Below are 17748 nucleotides of genomic sequence, written 5' to 3' on the forward strand. Positions count from 1 at the left end.
TTTTGAAGAGACGTTGATGCACAATTCACAACCATGGCAAACCTATTTCTACTTTTGTTTTTTCCGATACATTGTGGCCATGCACGTCTATCGCTGGATGTGTCGCTCAGTAGTTTCCTCGGCTGCCTCTCAGCCCTGTCAGAGCACCATTCATTGCCTCCCCCTCCTGTTGCACTGCGCTTCCTCCCTGCTTGAACTTCCTCAGGGCGCCACTAGGAGCCTGGCGACGGGTGAATGTCTCCTGCGCAGCGCCAGTAGACCGCAGCTCGCGAGGTCCCCTGCGGACCCCTTCGCTGGTCTTGTCCAGTCCTCTGTGCGCAAAGGGCCCGGGACGCCCCTCTGGAACGGACGTTAAGGAGGTGGGGGGCACGAGCTGAGCTGCTGCTCTCCTCTCTCACCCGCCAGCATCGGCCTCCCCTTCTGCGCTCCGCCCCCTCCAGCCTCATTTGCTCCAGAGCAGCAGCTGGTCAGCCGCTTGGCTCCCCACCCCCACTCGTTCTCTACTCCCAAACCTGGACCCGTAGGCGACAAAAACTAAACACCCATCCCAACCACACCCGAAAACACCTCTCCAAAGCACACCAGCCAGGAAAGCGGACCTATACCTCCCCGCCCCCCGCCCGGTGAAGCCCTGACTCCGGAGTCCAGCGCTGTGTGTGTCTGATCATCCAGAGCCCCCACCCCCTCAGCCAGTCCTCCCTCCAGAAACTTGGAATGCTTTCGGGCTTCTCCGGGGCTCTCCTCATCATCCTGGACCCCCGCAACTCCAGCCCAGGTAAGCGTGGAAGGGGCAGCTACAATAAAGTACCCACAACAATGCACGGCGCGCGGAGAGCACATTTACTCCAGCCTGGACGGAGGAGCCATCTGCCGCATACAAGCAGCGTGTACACGCTGTGCAGGGCGCCTCGCCGGCCGCTTTATCATTGTCAGCAGGAGTGCAGCGCGTGATTAGGAGTTGAGGGGTCGGCGCGTTCCCAAAATTGGATCATAGTTGTATTGCATTGCTATCCTAGTGGCGGAGCGACTTGTTCCGCACTCTTCCCAAGGCAACTTCAAAGTCAATAAAAACTGCAAACGTTCACCCTGCAAAGAAAGCATCTGGGAAGTTAAGGTGCGCTGGTTTGCATCGGGTGGTGATAAATGTCACTGGATCGCATGCAGTTTCAGGGGAAGCAGGCAGCTTTGATTGGTGTAGCAAAGCGTGGTGGGCGTGTTGTTGGGAGATAAATATCTATAATTTAACGGAAAATACTATGCATTGATCCGGTCGCCTCCCCCTTAGTTCCTGTTGTTTCCTTGACATGAGCGAAATCGACATGTGCTTGCATTCCTCCTGAAATGTGATTTTTTTTCTCGCCCTTTCATAAAGGACATGCCCCAGCTTTTTTTGTTGATGTTTCTTTCCCAATTTAATCACATGCAGGTTGGTTGAATGAGTACCTGACTAAAGGGCCGGCATTTCGAGGCAAGTGACATCTGATCGCCAAGAGGAAAAGTGTCTTTAATGAAAAACAACCCGTGGAATTCCAGCCTGTGAAAATCCAATTCCGCTGCGCGTGCCTCCAACAAGAGATGATCAGTAGCACGAGCGTTTATGGTAGGCACTTTACTACATCCCATCTTCTAAGAACCCATATCCCATGCAGTGTGTCTTTTTCGCATGTAAAGTTAAAAATAACTATTTTCCCTGACTACATGGTAAGACTGTTCAACTATTCTGTGTATTTAGTCCTTTTTTTTCCACTTGATGTTCACTTGTGTATTCATGTATGCAATTAGTTGCAAATCCCAAATTGCGCATGTTACAAAGCACGTACATGTCCACACACACAAGTAGTTGCCTACATTCTGCACTCCCCCGGCGACCTGGGAAAAATCAGGCTCGCGCAGTCATAAATGTTTTAACTATCAGCTGAAATGTCCTTTCTCCGATTACCGTTTGCTGCCTTTTTTGAGCATTACACACAGTTGTTTTCATAAGTTTGTCGGGTGTGCTCATTAGTTTGAGATTTTGCGACGACTTTGGACTCGTGCATGTAGGCAACGCATCCGGTTTTGCTGCTTAAACTGCACTGACGAATCGGCTCTTTTCGCGGTCCATTATCTGCGCGCCCATTATTTACTGTCCAACTTTTCTCTGTGTGACGGGATGAAGCAGTCATGCGTCGGGGCTCCCACTATATTTTTAACTGCTTTCTCCCTGCCCATCTTTCTTCTGCACAAAAGGTCAGATAGAATGGAGCTTGGGGGATTTCTGCAGCTTTTCTTGCAGCGCCCTGTACAATTCCGAGAGCTGCTGCTTCTCTTAGACCAACCAAGGACCCAGTTTCGTGAACAAGCTAGCCAGTGTGGAAAGGGAACAATAGTTTGTGAGTAGTAAATAAAAGGTTGGGAGGTGCTTCTCTCTGTCCTGCAGAAAGCAAAGCCGAGACGGACACGGTGTGTGCTTCATGCAATTGTTCGAAGCATTAAATGCACTATTTGTGTCTTCGTCTTCTGCCTTTAGAACACGTTAGCTGCAAGTGACGCGTACTGTGATTTTTTATTTTTATTTAGGTGCACCACGCATGTCCTGGAAAACGTTATAAGGGCCGAGCTACTTTCCCCGGAGCTGTTAGTTCGAGTGTGATTGCCAGGCGGGAGCTCTCCCTCTGCGATATTAAAGCTGTAATATATATTCTGGGCAGATTGAGTTGTTGCATGTGACAAGGACGGGCGGGAGCTGGATGCGACCCTGCGTTTGGGGCTAACTCCGTGCGGTTTTGATTATAACAAGCAGGGATGGACATTCTTAATAATTAATAACACTGACATCTTACTGTCATACCTATGCGACTAGGGTGGAAATTGTTACATTCATAAGAAACGTCGCCTGTTTATCCATTCTTAAAATATATTGCGTCATGAAACCTATCAGCATTTTTGACGATATATGAAGGCAAACACATGCATGTTTTTAACCTTGGCGCGCTTTTCTTAGGCGCAGGTAGGTTACCAAAATTGCCATAACTGCTCAGAGCGCGCATCGTCTATTCGGCAGTTCATTTCGCTGTGCTTGAGAATGCGGCCTGAAAGACCCCAGTAGCATGGCTGAAGAAATGGGACTGGCTAAGTTACACCTCGTGAGCTCCGCGGTTGCAAATGAAGTGTGCTGTGGTCAGGAAATGAAAGCTACAATGGCCCTTGAACAAGAAGTTTATCAGCCGCCGCATCTGTCAAGCAGGGGCTTGTCACATTCATCCTCCACACGTCTGGTGTGACTGAACAGCTTTCATGTTGTCAGTTCCAAATGTGTACATTTAACAATGGCTGGCTGTAGGAGAATGCCTGCAGTATAAATTGCGTATTTTTTGGGTGAGTCTCCACACACAACTTGACTTTTTTAAATCTTTGCATCACCATGCGTTAGCTTGAGGTTACAGATTTGCCCAGTTTATTGATAAACCTATAGTTTGCACGGTGTAAGAATGTTTTGTAGAAGAAAGACGTAGCACATTCAAAACGTGCGTTTATGATCTTGCAGTATGACCGAGCAAGTCTTGGCACAAGAAGTTATGCACATTTCACATTTTACTCTTAAAACATCCAGAAAGTGTATGTAATGTTCCCGTAGAGCATACATAATTGCAGGATAAGTTTGTAGTCTTTATCTAGTGTAATTTTTGAAATCTTCTTTTCAGAAACCTTGGCACTGTGCTCGACATTAGTGTTTCCTGCTTAGGTTTTGGCGTTTGCTTTGCACATCATAAAATGAAGAATGCAAGACACGAGAAGCATAGCTTTATCTATAATGCCAGGTTACGCTGATGTAATCCTCGGGTGTATTAATTGTTTGTTTATTCTGATAAGATGGCCATGTGCATCATGGGTTAAAAAACCCCTCTTCTAATATGAGTTCAATAGAGAGGTTTTCTTTCTATGTGGCGTTAGAATATGTTGAAGATACAGGTATGTCCTTCATATTCTCCTGTAGTTTTATCTTTCTTTCCCTTCAAGGATAACAGTGCACCGCGTTTTCTGTGAGAGAATGCTAAAACCCTAAACACAAAACTTTGTAATCAGTTTGCGTAAAGGTTTTAAGGCTTCATTTTCTACCGTATGCAAATTCAATGTCTTCTGAATTGTGTTCCATATAGTTCGAAAGAGTGTGGCATGGCTGCCCCTTTGACAGATGCTGCCCTTGCTAATTAATCATGTTTGACATTAAGAAATCACATGGAACCGGCAAGGCCTCGCTGGTATTTCATGTGTGGGGCCGAATGTGAGTCCTACAGCAAGTTGTTTTTCATAACAAGGCATTTACAGGAGCCATTTGTATGATCCATAGCAGCATCTTCTGCTGTGAACATGGGCCGCCGTCTTCTGTGCGGACAGCTTACACCTCTTCTTATATGTTTGTACTGTAGTTTAAATAATATCTGCCGTTGCTGTCAGTTTGGGAGGTTCAAGCCATGTGCAGTCTTGAACAGAGTTCTGTCAAAATACTTCAGGACGTGGTATTTGTCTGTAGGGTTACTAGGATCTGCAAGACCATACTTACTACAAGGGTTCCCTTGCTAGGACAATTTGTCCCAAGATGGCTTTTTCAGAAGCATCTCATTTCATTAGGCATATCCCACCCAGTTATACTGTCAAAACGAAATGCAGTTTAAAATGAGAGGATTTGTTGAAGAGAACGTTTGTTGCCTGTTTCTGTCTTGGGGTGTGTTGGTATTGGTTTTATTCCCTTTGTGAGATTACCAAAACATGTCATTTACATTTATGCTGCTCTTGATATTTGTTTTGAATGGTTTTGGAACTAAGAACACACCGAATTTAGCTTCAGGCAAGTTGGCATTCAATGGTCCACTGTACATTTTTTGTATTTTTTTATTTTTAACTCTAGATTTAATAATTTAAAGTCGCCTTGTGGAAATAATAATTTGTCTCTATAATCATCGCTTGGAAATATAAAAAGGACGTTCTAGTCAAGAGTTTGTGAGCCACCTCACGGGGCTGAAAATACTCTTATTGTTTTTAACAGGATTGCAACTTCTGTAATTTCTAGATTCAATACCTGACCTATATTTGCTTAATCAGCATATTGCGTGCACAACAGCATTGCACCGTAAGTGCAAAATTTATGGATACATCTTTGACATTTAATTACAGTACGATTACTGTATATTGATTTATAAATATTTTTTGAATGGACGATTGCCCTAAAGATGTTTATGTGAGTTAGTCAAGCATACAGTTGATCAATAGGACGTGATGAATTGATCAATCAGCACATCCCAGATATCCAAGTCACTTACAGTCCAGCAGCAGAGCATGACAGTGAGAAAACAATCATAAGTTGAAATGTGGCGTTGTAACTCTGAAATGGTCTAAATTGGAATTCAGCTGCGCAAATGCTATCTGGAATAAAACAGAGAAGAATGGTTGTGATTTGGGATTTGTATGCAAAATACTGTTTTAAAATTGCTTAATGAAGTCCTGTCAAATACGGTATGCTGTAATTTCATAAAAGTGCATGTACATTAGATGTGCCTCATTTTATATAACCAGTACCGCAGCGTTTACATTTTTTATTTTATTTTATTTTTTTAGAAAAGTTCTATAATATGTGTTCATGGCCACCATTTCTACCGAAAAGTATTTATTAAACATCAGAGTTCCTTGCAAATTTTCTTAAAGTTTTATTCTGAGCGTATGAGTAAGTTTTCCTTGCATGCTCTATTAACATATAGATATGCACACACAGCACATTCTTCATGTGTACAAGCTTAGATATAAGATTGGAGCTTAGTGTATACACCTGTATGCTTCCTGTTGCATGCTGACTATTGGATTAAAGTGCAATTCTCAAGATCATTTTACATTATTTGCATTGCGTGAAACTGTGAGGCCTACATTTTTAGTCTTTGCTCTGTTTTATAATTTAAATCATCTGCATAATATCTCACTCTTTACATGTCATTTCTGGAGAAAAACCGACTTACAGCTATCTAGGGAGACTTTCTGTGAACGAGCAGATGTCTATAAACTGTTCACAAAATGACAGAATTTCCACCATTGTGGATGTTTCAAATGCCTACCATTTTTTTGAGCACCACTAAATCAATTGAGAGGTCTCCTAGACCCACACTGTACAGTTGATAGTTCACTTACTGTAATCAGACATAGACTGTCAGACACGCCTATGTGCATTGAGCACTAGAAGTGGGGCTATGTTACATTATGATCCAGGCAACCTGGTTCCCAAGGGTTGTAAAACAAACATTCAAGATTTCACGATGAACTATATGAATATTCATATGTTTTAATTTACATACAATAATCTTAAATGGATGTAAATTTATCTCATTAATATTCATGTTGGATGTCCTGAAACCTGACCTATAACTAACCCTCGGTGATGGTAGTTGGACATTCTTGCTCATAAAGTTAAGTTGCATTGTTGGATACTCTGGTTGCTAGGGATAAGGTACTGGGGATTATGTTAGCATTATCATATTTGCCTACCAAGGACTGAAAGTATTAGCGCACAGTCATCACAAGGAACGTGGACATTTGTTGGATACATTTCCTGTGATAACACTACAAACTGCAAAAGAAGTACAGTAATTGGTGAAGGTTTTATAGCATTTTTTTGTGCAAATTTACTTCCATTTTGTACAGAATTATAAAAATGGATGAGCTCTCAACTTTAGCTAGTGCTTGTTTTATCTATATCCAAGTGAAAATTGGTAGGTTCTTGGGTTTCCAAGGACGCCCAAGCTATTTCAACTAAATGTGGGATTCCACCAAATAAGTAATTGGAGTGGTAATGCAAATTAAGACTCAATCTGAAGAGAGCTTTATGGAAGTGGTGTTTGATTTTCAAAATAATTGCTGAGAAATGGAATGGGCATCAGTACACCGACCGAAAGGAAATGCTCAACCTTGTAAGAGAATTCTGTAAAGGATTTGACCTTAACTTTTGAAAAAAGACTCACGCTCTTCTAGTGATACAGTAAGATTTCTCGACTTTCATTATATGAAATATATCTGTATGGGTGGTACATATGTACAAAGCATGCAAAATAGATGAAAGCAGACATTCAGTATTATAGAATGCCAAAGCGTCTTACCTGGGAATGTCAGAAAGACATATATTTTTTGTAATGCTTACATTTTACTTCAGATAATGCACAGATGTAAATATCTTGCATGATTGTAGAGAATGTGTTCATTATGCGCACAGTGATGGTGGTTATTGGTATTTAAGGGGCACAATACTGGTGGAAGCCCATTAGCGGGGACAAGGTGAAAAGATGGAAGCATTAGCAAAATGTGAATTCCGACATAAATGGTTGCTCTAGAAATCACTGTAATTATAGATTGTCCTTGCAGTCAACATTTTGACATTTGTGGAATATCAATCGACATAAAGTGGGACTGCTGGTAATGTAGATACACTTTTGAATTATATATGCAAACTTGGCGAGCATTGGTGTATATAAAAAATTACAGATTATATTATCCATGCCTTGTTTTAAGTCACTTTCATTTGATCCGAGCATTTAAACTTTTATGTGATATTCTGCAGTATAAACACATGGACATCTTTTTCTTTAAGCATGTGGCATGCCAAGAGAATGCTCGCATTTATTCAACTTCGTCACTTGAGGTAAATGAGAATGACAGAATATTGATTCATGTTACAATTTCTTGTCGTACAAAGCACTGTAGATTGACTTTTTCGTGAAACTGTGACATGAAAAGGAAACTGTTATAGATGTGATTTCAGACGCAAGTTTTCATATTTCATACATGCAGGAGTAGAATGATATTAGTGATGAGTTAAGCAATCAGTTTGAATTCTTGGGATCCTAAATCAGAACACAATTAATAGGAGGATGTCTTTTCAAACATCCTTTCTCTTCGGGTTTAATTCCACATGCACAAAAATCCAAGCCTCTACGGGCTCCAATCGTTTCACTCGGCTTATTCCCTAGTCCTTCATTTTCAGGTTTATTAAGAAACCATTCAATCAGAACTCGTCCGGTTGTCTTGTAGAGCCTCTGTGCCCTACCATTTTGTTGTGGTGTTTAAATAAAAAAAAAGACTGGCAGTCTATTCAGCTATAATGTGTGATCTGATGCATTTGTTCTGTTATGTAGTGCGAAAGAAGTAACATGTTATTGTTACCTCTATCAATGGCGCTCAATTTATTGATTTTGAAGTGGTGACAGTTTGAGTACAGCCAGCTGGAATTCGAACCTATGATCTCTAGGCTGGACCCAGATCTATGCAACACGTGCACAATTAATGACCATCTACACCCTAGTTTTCGTGGCTCTACCCTATACTACCCAAAGCAGTTTCAGAAAAACGTAGCTGCACCGGAGTCAACTATCCAAGGAAGTACCTTTTAAAGTACTCAGCAGCAAAACTAAGAAAAAATACCCTTCCCAAGGAAAACTATTTTAAACACTTGTTGTCCACAAGCAAAGCACCATATTATTGATTTTGGGTCAGAAAGTACAATGGATTCATGCAGCTGAAGATGAGGTGTTTTTAGCCATCTTCTACAGAAAGTAGTATCCTTGTAGGCAGAGGCATAAGTCCTAGATGTTGATATTGGAAATAGAAAGTATACCTCCTGAAAGACAATACCTCTCTGCCTGGGCACGCGTCTCCGATTTTGATCTAAACACTTCCTCTTTGCACAGGAAACAGAAATATGCCACCTTAAACAGGGTAAGAGAAGCATTGCGAATGCACTTGAAAGTAGTGAGCCAAACAATAGCATGTGTCCTGTGACCATCCAGATTTCACAATAGCAATGTTGCTGGAAAGGAAAACTATTTAGTTTCCTACTTTGATGTTGCAGAGTCACCTTGAATCACAGTACAACATCCAGGATTGTTGCACTTATGACCACGGGGCAGAGGGAAGTGGAAGAGTTGCCTCCACCTACTGCTCCCCCTTAAAACTCCTCTCTCGTGTCATCGTCGTTCCCTCCCCATCCCGTAGTTACAGTGTTTGCCTTCTTTGCAAAATAAAACCGTACAGGATCAGTCATAGAGCGCGAGGACCGTTTATTTCTTTAGTTCTGTCCAAGCTCTACTTTTGTAATGCTTCCAATATGCTTTTACGCACCTAATTATTCACAGGTCACATTTTTGTGTGTGTTTTCTGCGACTTTTTTTTAAACATTTTATTTCTTTTTGCTTTTGTCTGTCTTTAGCATTGAGTTTCCTGCATTTTTTCCCCTCTTGCATCATGAGTGTTTTAATTGCACACCAGCGTGGGAATACAGTGGTGGAGCAATGGTCTTTTTCTCGTTTCCGAACATGTAATTCTGGTTACTGCTTTTGTAATGGTTAAAACTGACAGGGCCGTGTTCTGGTGGTTGCTCTGCAATACAATGCATTCAGGGTCTCGCTGCATAAGGCTAGTAGACCTCAGGGGCACTATTGTGTATGCAGTATCATCACACTGCTTTTGAGCTTGCATCGTATGCATTGCGTGCTGCTCTCTAACCAGTTTCTCCCGTCGTCCTTTCTCTTTGCCTGTCACCATCTATGTGAAAAGATACTCGTGGAAACATTTCTGTCAGACTACGGTGATTGTATACAAAATATGCGTCTACGTTTTAACAATAAAATTGTTTAATTCCCAAATGTAGTTTTCATAAAATATCTTCTGTATTTTTGGTAAGTGTGGGCAATCCAATGAAAATAATTATTTTATGTAAGGTATTTTGTGCATTAAATAGGCACGGGCTGGTGAATGCATTTTTTGCTGCAGACTAGAATGACTCTGCAAGGTACCACCCGTATTATTCACACATACTGCATTATCATAATGTAAGTTTGAACATAGTGGTGTCATTGGTTCGATACAGTGTTTCCTATTTAAGGGAATATAGGGTTGAAGGTTACCTTTATGTACTGTAAAATAGGTCCCGTAACAGGCTGAGTGACCCCACCCTTCAGTGGACGTGTGTTTGGTGTCTCCATCACAGTCCAGTAAATGTTCTTGTTTAGGCTCTTTGGCTAGGCCTCACGCAGAAAAATCTCCCCCACCCCTCCCACCCCTTCATTTTGCCGGGCCTATTGCCTCCAGTCTACAGCACTGGCATTAAGACAGTGACATTTCTAGTATTTGCTGGAAGCAATGGCATTTTTTTTCACGTAGTACCTGACACAAAAGATCACATTGTGATTCTTGAAATACTTTTAAAATTCAAGCACCCGTTCTTATCGGAACTTATACATACCGGAATTTCCAACAAAACATATCTGACTTTTTTTGAAGGCGCACCATTTTGTTATCAAAAATAATTTTTGCATCATTCAATGACAGCTCCACCATGAACAGTTATATCTAAATAGCTCAGAAATATAACGAGATTCCTTCTGAAAAGTCGCCCTGAATGAACTCCCATGTAACTCAGTGGTAATGTTAGTTTGAGTTATGGCACCATATACCAAATCTCAGAAACTGCTACTCTCTTTTTGGTGTGTGTACACATTGACTAAAATAGCATTAAGAAATTATTTAACTTATCTTTCAAATTCATAGAGAGTGCATCTAGTAATTTTTTTTTATCACTGTTGTTAAAACCTAAGACAGTTAGTCCTTTTTTCACCTTTTGCACAGTTACCTTTTTTTTTTACTGGAATTCGATATGTTTGGGCATAAAGTAAAAAATGATCTTAACTTAAGAATTTCTTATTTTTTTTATAGAAATATTGCTGCACATAAGATTCTACAGAGCTAGAGTGTTGTGTATCATTTGCAATATCATCATTTGTGTGTTGACTCTTTGTGATGAGCTGATGGTTTTTACACTGATGCACTAATGCAGTTAAAGCAATACATATAATGTGCTGACCAATCCATTACAAAACCTGAATATTGGATGAGTGCATCCTGCTCAGATGTTTTAGGCAGCTCCACGTCGTTCACTGGTGTGGGTTGCATGTCGAATGTGAAGTGGCAAATCTCACATGGTCTTTTGTTTGCTTCACCTCTATTAAATGTCTTAATTACTGCAGGGCTTCATTCTGAATAAGGAGAGATGGAAAGCAAGTTAGAGTGGACTCTGAGGACTCCCTTCATAATCGAATTCTGTTTATTAACTGTGCATTTCCTTTAACTACTCAATACATTTCACACCTTAGCAACGCTATTATATGTTTTTGCTCGTTGTACTCCAATGTATTTCCTAACATGTAGTACTAATCTATGTGTGAAATTGCCTACACACCATGAACGGGCTTAGGGACAATAACGGAGAATGATGTACTTCCCAAGTGTTCCTTAATAGTTAGTTAAACCATGACGGTGTACCAAAGGCAAAAGGAAGTTGTATACAAAGTTTTACATTAATATTTGAACATAGTACGGCCATGTTTTGATTTAAAAAAATGCGAGCTGTGGCAGGTCATCAAAATCATTTACCTGTTTTTTTACACATCACATAATGAATATAGGGTGAACAGGGGATTGTGCTACCAAGTTTGTTTTGATTAAGCCAGGTTTCAAAACTGCTTTTTAATTTTAATATTTATTCTCTGAATGACGAGGATGTCTAATTATGTAAATTGTGTTTCCCTTCAATCAAAGAACTCTGTTTTTTACTGCAATTTCGGTTAAAATGGTCTCTGTATCCAACCAGATATTGGATGACGTGTGCGTTTCCATTTATGTGCACAGTGTAATATTGTAGTTCAACCAGAGTGGCCAGTCCTCATGAGTGGCGAGACCTTCAGTGAAGTGGATCATCACGATGTCACACTCTCTACCTCAAAAATGACCATAAATAGCGAGTTACTTGTAGTGAAGCTGCATATATGGTTTGCTGTGCTATTCCTCCATGTATAGAAATTATATGTAAAAGTATTTAACCACCGCAAGGTGATTTTTTTTTTCTATGCAGAAAATATATTGTAAGTAAATATCCTAATTTTAAACTTCATAATATGCAAACGTTAATTATATTAAATTTGTTTAATCAGTAGAAGCGGCTTCTTCTACAGTTGACTAGACTACATGAAGGAATGCTAATATCATGCAACACTGTTCTAATGCGTTCTCAGTCTGATCTGATTTGATCTCTTTCTCACATTCTGTCACTTATTGCTTCTTGGAATCGAATTCCCAAATTCAAATGTACTTTATTTCACTGGTAATCCACGAGATTAGTTGCTAACATGATAGGTTTACTCCCAATGAATAATCAAACGCCCAAACATGAAAAGTATGAAACGATGTCTATACCGATCACATCTGGTGTGATGTGCCACAAAAAGGCAGAATATTCTACCAGTGTTGCTGCCTGATCTGACCAGTGCACTTCCTTTTTATTGTACCCTAGCGTCGGAAAACAGGGAGGAAAATACCCTTCTAAAGACTTTATCTAGAGCCTCTTTGAAATCCGGTACCCTCATTATGAGTAAGGCCGTCCGGTTTACCTATACTTCAAGTGGTCCAGTTTTCCAGACCTGAGATTACCAGCTCTATTTACCAGGGGTGGATTTGCACCTGGTAAAACTGCAGTGCAAGAGTTGGAGGGTCCTGACATGGTCCGCCTCAGCCCAACCACAGGTGTGAGGTGGGTGGAGATGAGTGCTTCTACCAATGGGGCATAGACTGGCATGGCCACATACATCCTCCCAATCCAATTACCCCAACCTGCATCAGCCCATGTTGACATTTATCACCTGCTAAGAGCAGGTTATACATGTCGGGAGTATAGTACCCGGGTTTGGGGAGAACATGCACATTTTCACTGTATGTCACACAATTGTATAGTTAATCCGTTCTGAATGGACATATGGAATCAGACCGCAATAAACCACGAGTATACCTGCACCTAAATCCTGTCCACTCTTAGCGAGGACAAAAAGATTATCACATGTAAATGTTTATATTAATCAGCACACATTTGAGACTATTTCTCAGAACATAATTTGTGCCTCAAGACGTGAGCATTTTGTTCAGAATAAAAGATAGATGCCTTTGACATGGCATTTTTTGTTGGGATTTCAGTGGAAGGATAAATGGTTTATACAAGGGCATGGTATTCATATATCACAACCATTCTAGAGCGTCTTCATTTATTGGAGACAGTTGCATACCTTTTAGTATTTGATAAAAGACGGGCACCCACTAGTTATTGGTGGGTATCCTGCATTTATCATTTAAAGTGGAGTCTGTAGCTTGAATGGGAATAGGCTGGGGGCTAAATGGGTCAGGAAGAGACCAGTGGTTGGCATTCTGGAATACAGAGGAATTTATAGTGGATGGTAAAATGCTTTTGGCTAAGTCTGAGCTATGCCATGCTCTAAAACAAAGTTCGAAGAATGAAGTGTAGAGTTAGCCATCTGTGCATAATGCTTACTCTTTCAACTAAGACCTTATCGATCTACGGTGTTGTAAACCTTCAAGAATCGTAGAAAAGGGGCTAGGGCAGATTCTAAATATTAAACAAAGTTGCTTGTCCTATTTCTGGATCTACACTGGAAAGTTTTGAAAATGTGACTGAGTCTGTCATGTTAAGGTTGTTGAGTGTTGTATTTTTTCATATCTATGGCAACTGGATAAAAAGTCCTGTTTTTATGTGTTAAAGGTTCGAAGGTGGCAAGTTTGAATGACAGTAAAGAAGGCATAGAAAGGTTTCTATGAATCAAGCGTCATGCCATGGAATTGACTTCAGATATTAGTGCCAGAAAAAATTGGGTCCATTTTGGGAAAAAGGGCCTAATTACAAAATTAAAACTTACAGTCTTAAAAGTACGAGTGGTATGTAATTACCATTGTTAATTATCACCACAGGGGTTACTAATTTTCCTGCTGTTTTTTGCTATTTTACTAACAAGGGGAAGAAATTACTGTTGAAAATAAACAAAAAAACACAAACAGAAGTAAAATGAAACAAGAGTGAGAGAAAGATGTCTCTTCAATAAAATCATATTAAAAAAACCTTCAATCATCACTGGAGTGTGTCCACTAGTTTGAAACTTCACATTAATGTAGCTCTTTCTAAGGTTCATCCTTTTTTAAGACCAGTACAAAGCAGATCTTCGTTTTGGTGGAATGTTACCTTTCCTTGTGATCTGTTGTATTCTGTAAATGTGTAATCAGCTGTAATCTGACACATGCATTTGGGTGGCAAGTGATATTTCTCCTTCTGTAATCTACTGGATTATTCTGTTGGAGGTAATAAGTAAAAGCTTCCCACAGCATTACTTTTGCCCTTTCTCTAATGTGGCACAGTAGGTTTCATTGCCCCAAAATAGTTTTTAATGATTTGTAATGGTATGGTGGTATACATGAATCCTTGACCATTGTGTTACATAGATGACAAAAGAAGTGGTGGTGCAAAATAGCATCTTGCTCAATTAAAAGACTTGGGATATTTTCCCGGTTATTACATTTTAACCTGGGTAACATGGGTGGCTGAAATGATAATCAATAACCCCACTTTATTTCCAGCTGGCTGGCAAGTCACATAGGGTACACCAACATGTTTTCTATTGACATTGTTTTCTATTGCGCTTGAAAGGGTTGGCACTCTGTGTGATGAATTCCTAGATTCTTTATTAGTCGTCACAGGGAAATTAAAAATTAGTTCTTAATGTAGCACTGACATTGTCACTATTACTTTATATATAACTGTCCAGTATTAAGTGAATTACTCCTTTTTATAATGCCATGAAAGAAAATAATTGCCATTATAAGACTCCATCTAGAGGATATCAAATGAAAGTTGGTTTGCTATTGGTTTCTAGGACGAAGTAAGTGAAGAACATGATGCAGTTTGGTTTATCTGTACGCCCAAGCTTATTGTGCCCATTAAGGAGAATGGAGGTTTCCAACTAATGTAGCTCATTTGATTGATGTCCTTTAATTGCTTTGAGGATAATTTGGCCATAATTCGTGGTATGCAAACAGTGTTTAAGTTGTCTCTGCATCAATAACTAATTGTGCTATTCAAGGAAACCTTGATCATATATCACCCTGAGAGTGATTTAAATAAGTGGTCAAAATATTACTAAGTTTAACAAGCATATGGTCCATGAAAGGAGGTGTTGCAGAAGTGTGTACATTATTACGTAGCCAAGACAAGCAGTTTTGTGGATTAGTGGTCAAAGGGGTTTGAAGCCTGAATTTTTTGAACTGCTATTGTAAATACATTTTCTTAAGTTTAATTTGAAGAAAATGACGATTCTTTGTTTCAGCTACAGGCTTGTTAAAGGGAATTTGTCTCTTGACTTTGGCCAATTAGAGACTGTGTCTTCCTACAAATATGAGGTTACAGAATGAGCATGATCAGAGTTGGGGCCCAGTGTTCAACGCCAAGTGGCAATTAGTGGTGCACTGTTGGTGATGGGGGAGGAATAGGGCTGCCCAGTGTTTGGGGCAATATTTGATCTTACCTTTCAGCAATTCCTGTTTGTCCAAGGCTCTGCCCATTTTAACTTATGGTGCACAGTTTCGATTCCTTGAAGGTCAGTGTTCACTCTTGTGTCCCTAGTCTCGTTTATGGCATTGAGTTTGAATTTCCTTTAGGCCATTGAGGCAATTGAGCACACATTGTCCCATATGTCAATTTGGATTACTGCTCCATACATTTATTTAAACTGGCAATACTCAGTCTTTTAGGATAATCTCACAACTCTATTGTACTGATCAGGATGGAGAAGAAGTTAAAGCTTTCATGAATGGGGGTGAACAGATTTGAAGCACCTGTTATCATAATGGAAGTGCTGGGTTACGAGGAGATATTTGTTGGTCCAAGTCTTATTCAAATTCAGTTTTAATGCGTTAGCATGGTGATGTATTTGAGGAGTTCACAGGTTATGTGGGCTTGGCTTACTTGGTAGGAGGGGGTACCTTGTCAATGTACTACATTTGGTAAATTGCAGCACAAACCTAAATATACCAGGTGGCTGAGTTCTACTGCAAGCATACCTATATGAGCCTTCATGTAGTCATCTTGCATTTCTGGGGAATATTAGAGTTTTGTTATTGTTAGAGGGACATGCCAGGTCTAACAACCCTCTTCTATCCTCACGATGATGCAGTCGACCTTTCTCATAATGTTATTATAGCATGCATCCCCTTGTGTAAATTTAGGTTTGTTCTTATTTCATTGGCAAATGTGTGGTGACCAGCGGAATGTCTACAAATGATTTTGACCAACGCCATAAAGTTAAGGAAACCTGCAGTCATAGTGCATTGTCATGGGTTACATTGGGGTTTTTATGACTGCGTTAAAATGTATTCTGTATGTATACATTTACTATGTTTTGATGTTTTATGTTATTATTGGGATTGGGTTCAACAAAGAGCTGTCAAATTAAAAACATATTGACCAGTGTGGGAAATAAAAAAAATTAAAAAATTTCCTAGTGACTTTTGTTTGTAGCATTTATTCTCTAACCTCTGTACCATCACTTTGAAACCATTAGCGCATTTACGGTCTCAGATAAGACCTAGAAATGATTGTCACCTGCAATATATTTTGTTTTGCTAAGGGTGCATAGAGCATGCCTATTGTTTACCATTATTTGGATTAATTGTCACTCTCATTCCATTTCTTCTCTTTGGTCATCACCCAGCCTGCTTCACTTACCGTTCGTACATTTGCCCCTACTGAGGAGCATAGTCCAAGCACTGCTTCCTTGACCAGTGTCCTTCCACTGCTTGCGCCTTTGGAGCAACTTTTTTTTGGGCTGGGCCTGTCATTGCATGCACTAATGCATGTGTCTCGTTTGCAAGGCAGTATTGTATACACAAAAGGATTGGAGCCTGCCTATTGCTTACCATTTGTTGGCTTCACACCACTCTCCTATACAGCCTCCTTAATTGGTAAGTGCGGTCCACAAATCACTTCTGATCATTGCTGTGGAGCAGGGACCACGCACAGATCGATTCAAGTTAATTTGTGTCCGTCTGCTGCTCATGATGTGATTTGAGGTACTATTTCTTCTCCCCTCACATGCCCCCGCCTGCTGCTGCTGCCATATCATTTGCGCTTTTTTCCTTTTTTTTCTGGCATATTATTACTGTCCATCCCTATGCATCCGCATTGGATTGCTTCACCCTTCTCCCCCTCTTGGTGTTACTTGCCTCCTCCCTTCCTCCACCCGCTGTCTGTCTTGGCCCGCCCCCACAAATCCTAATAAAACAAGTATATGCTAAGCCAATAGGTCTCCTCTATACATGATCTATCAACTTTGTCAATGACTTTTTAGCAATGTAGGACAGCAGCAAGGCTGCTGTGCAGCATGGCTGAAAGTAAAAAATAAAAGTGTTATGATACGGTCAACACTGTCCATGTCAGAGTGCTAATTTCTTTCTACACTTCCAGCCATGTTGCACAGTAAACGCGCTGTGCAACATGACATATAAAACGTCAACAGACTCAATTTATCTCGCATAGGCGAGACCTATTGGCTTTGCCAATTCTTATTCTTTTAGTTGCAGCACTCCAAGAGTGCATGTGTTTTCAGGCCATTCCCTCCCCCTCCCGTCCTGGGTTAATGCTTACCCTCTCCCAATCTCCTGTTCTGCATTGTTGCTTGCCCCCCTTTGTGGCTTGTCCCCTCATCTCGTGTTGTTTCTTGTCCCATTCCACCCTCCCACTTTTTGGCTTCCCCCTTTGTCGCTTGCCCCATCCCACCCTCACGTCCTATGTTGTTGTTTGCTGTGCAACATGGTTAAAACAGTGACCAAAGGAATAGCTCACATAGAGAGAAA

The 17748-nt window shown here is 40.5% G+C and overlaps 1 protein-coding gene across 1 annotated transcript in view; it reads left to right on the forward strand.

Moving 5' to 3' along the window:
* Window positions 1-442: 442 nt before the first annotated feature.
* FIGN (fidgetin, microtubule severing factor) overlaps window positions 443-17748 on the forward strand; it is a 210255-nt gene continuing 192949 nt past the window's right edge. Inside the window, exons 1-2 of the mRNA XM_086956602.1 lie at window positions 443-775; window positions 1427-1600. Coding sequence (XP_086812728.1) covers window positions 1576-1600 — 25 coding nt within the window. The 5' untranslated portion in view covers window positions 443-775; window positions 1427-1575. The remainder of the gene's footprint in view (window positions 776-1426; window positions 1601-17748) is intronic.

The sequence above is a fragment of the Lissotriton vulgaris genome, chromosome 2_1 (assembly GCF_964263255.1).
Source record: "Lissotriton vulgaris chromosome 2_1, aLisVul1.2, whole genome shotgun sequence".
In the NCBI taxonomy this organism is placed as follows: Eukaryota; Metazoa; Chordata; class Amphibia; order Caudata; family Salamandridae; genus Lissotriton; species Lissotriton vulgaris.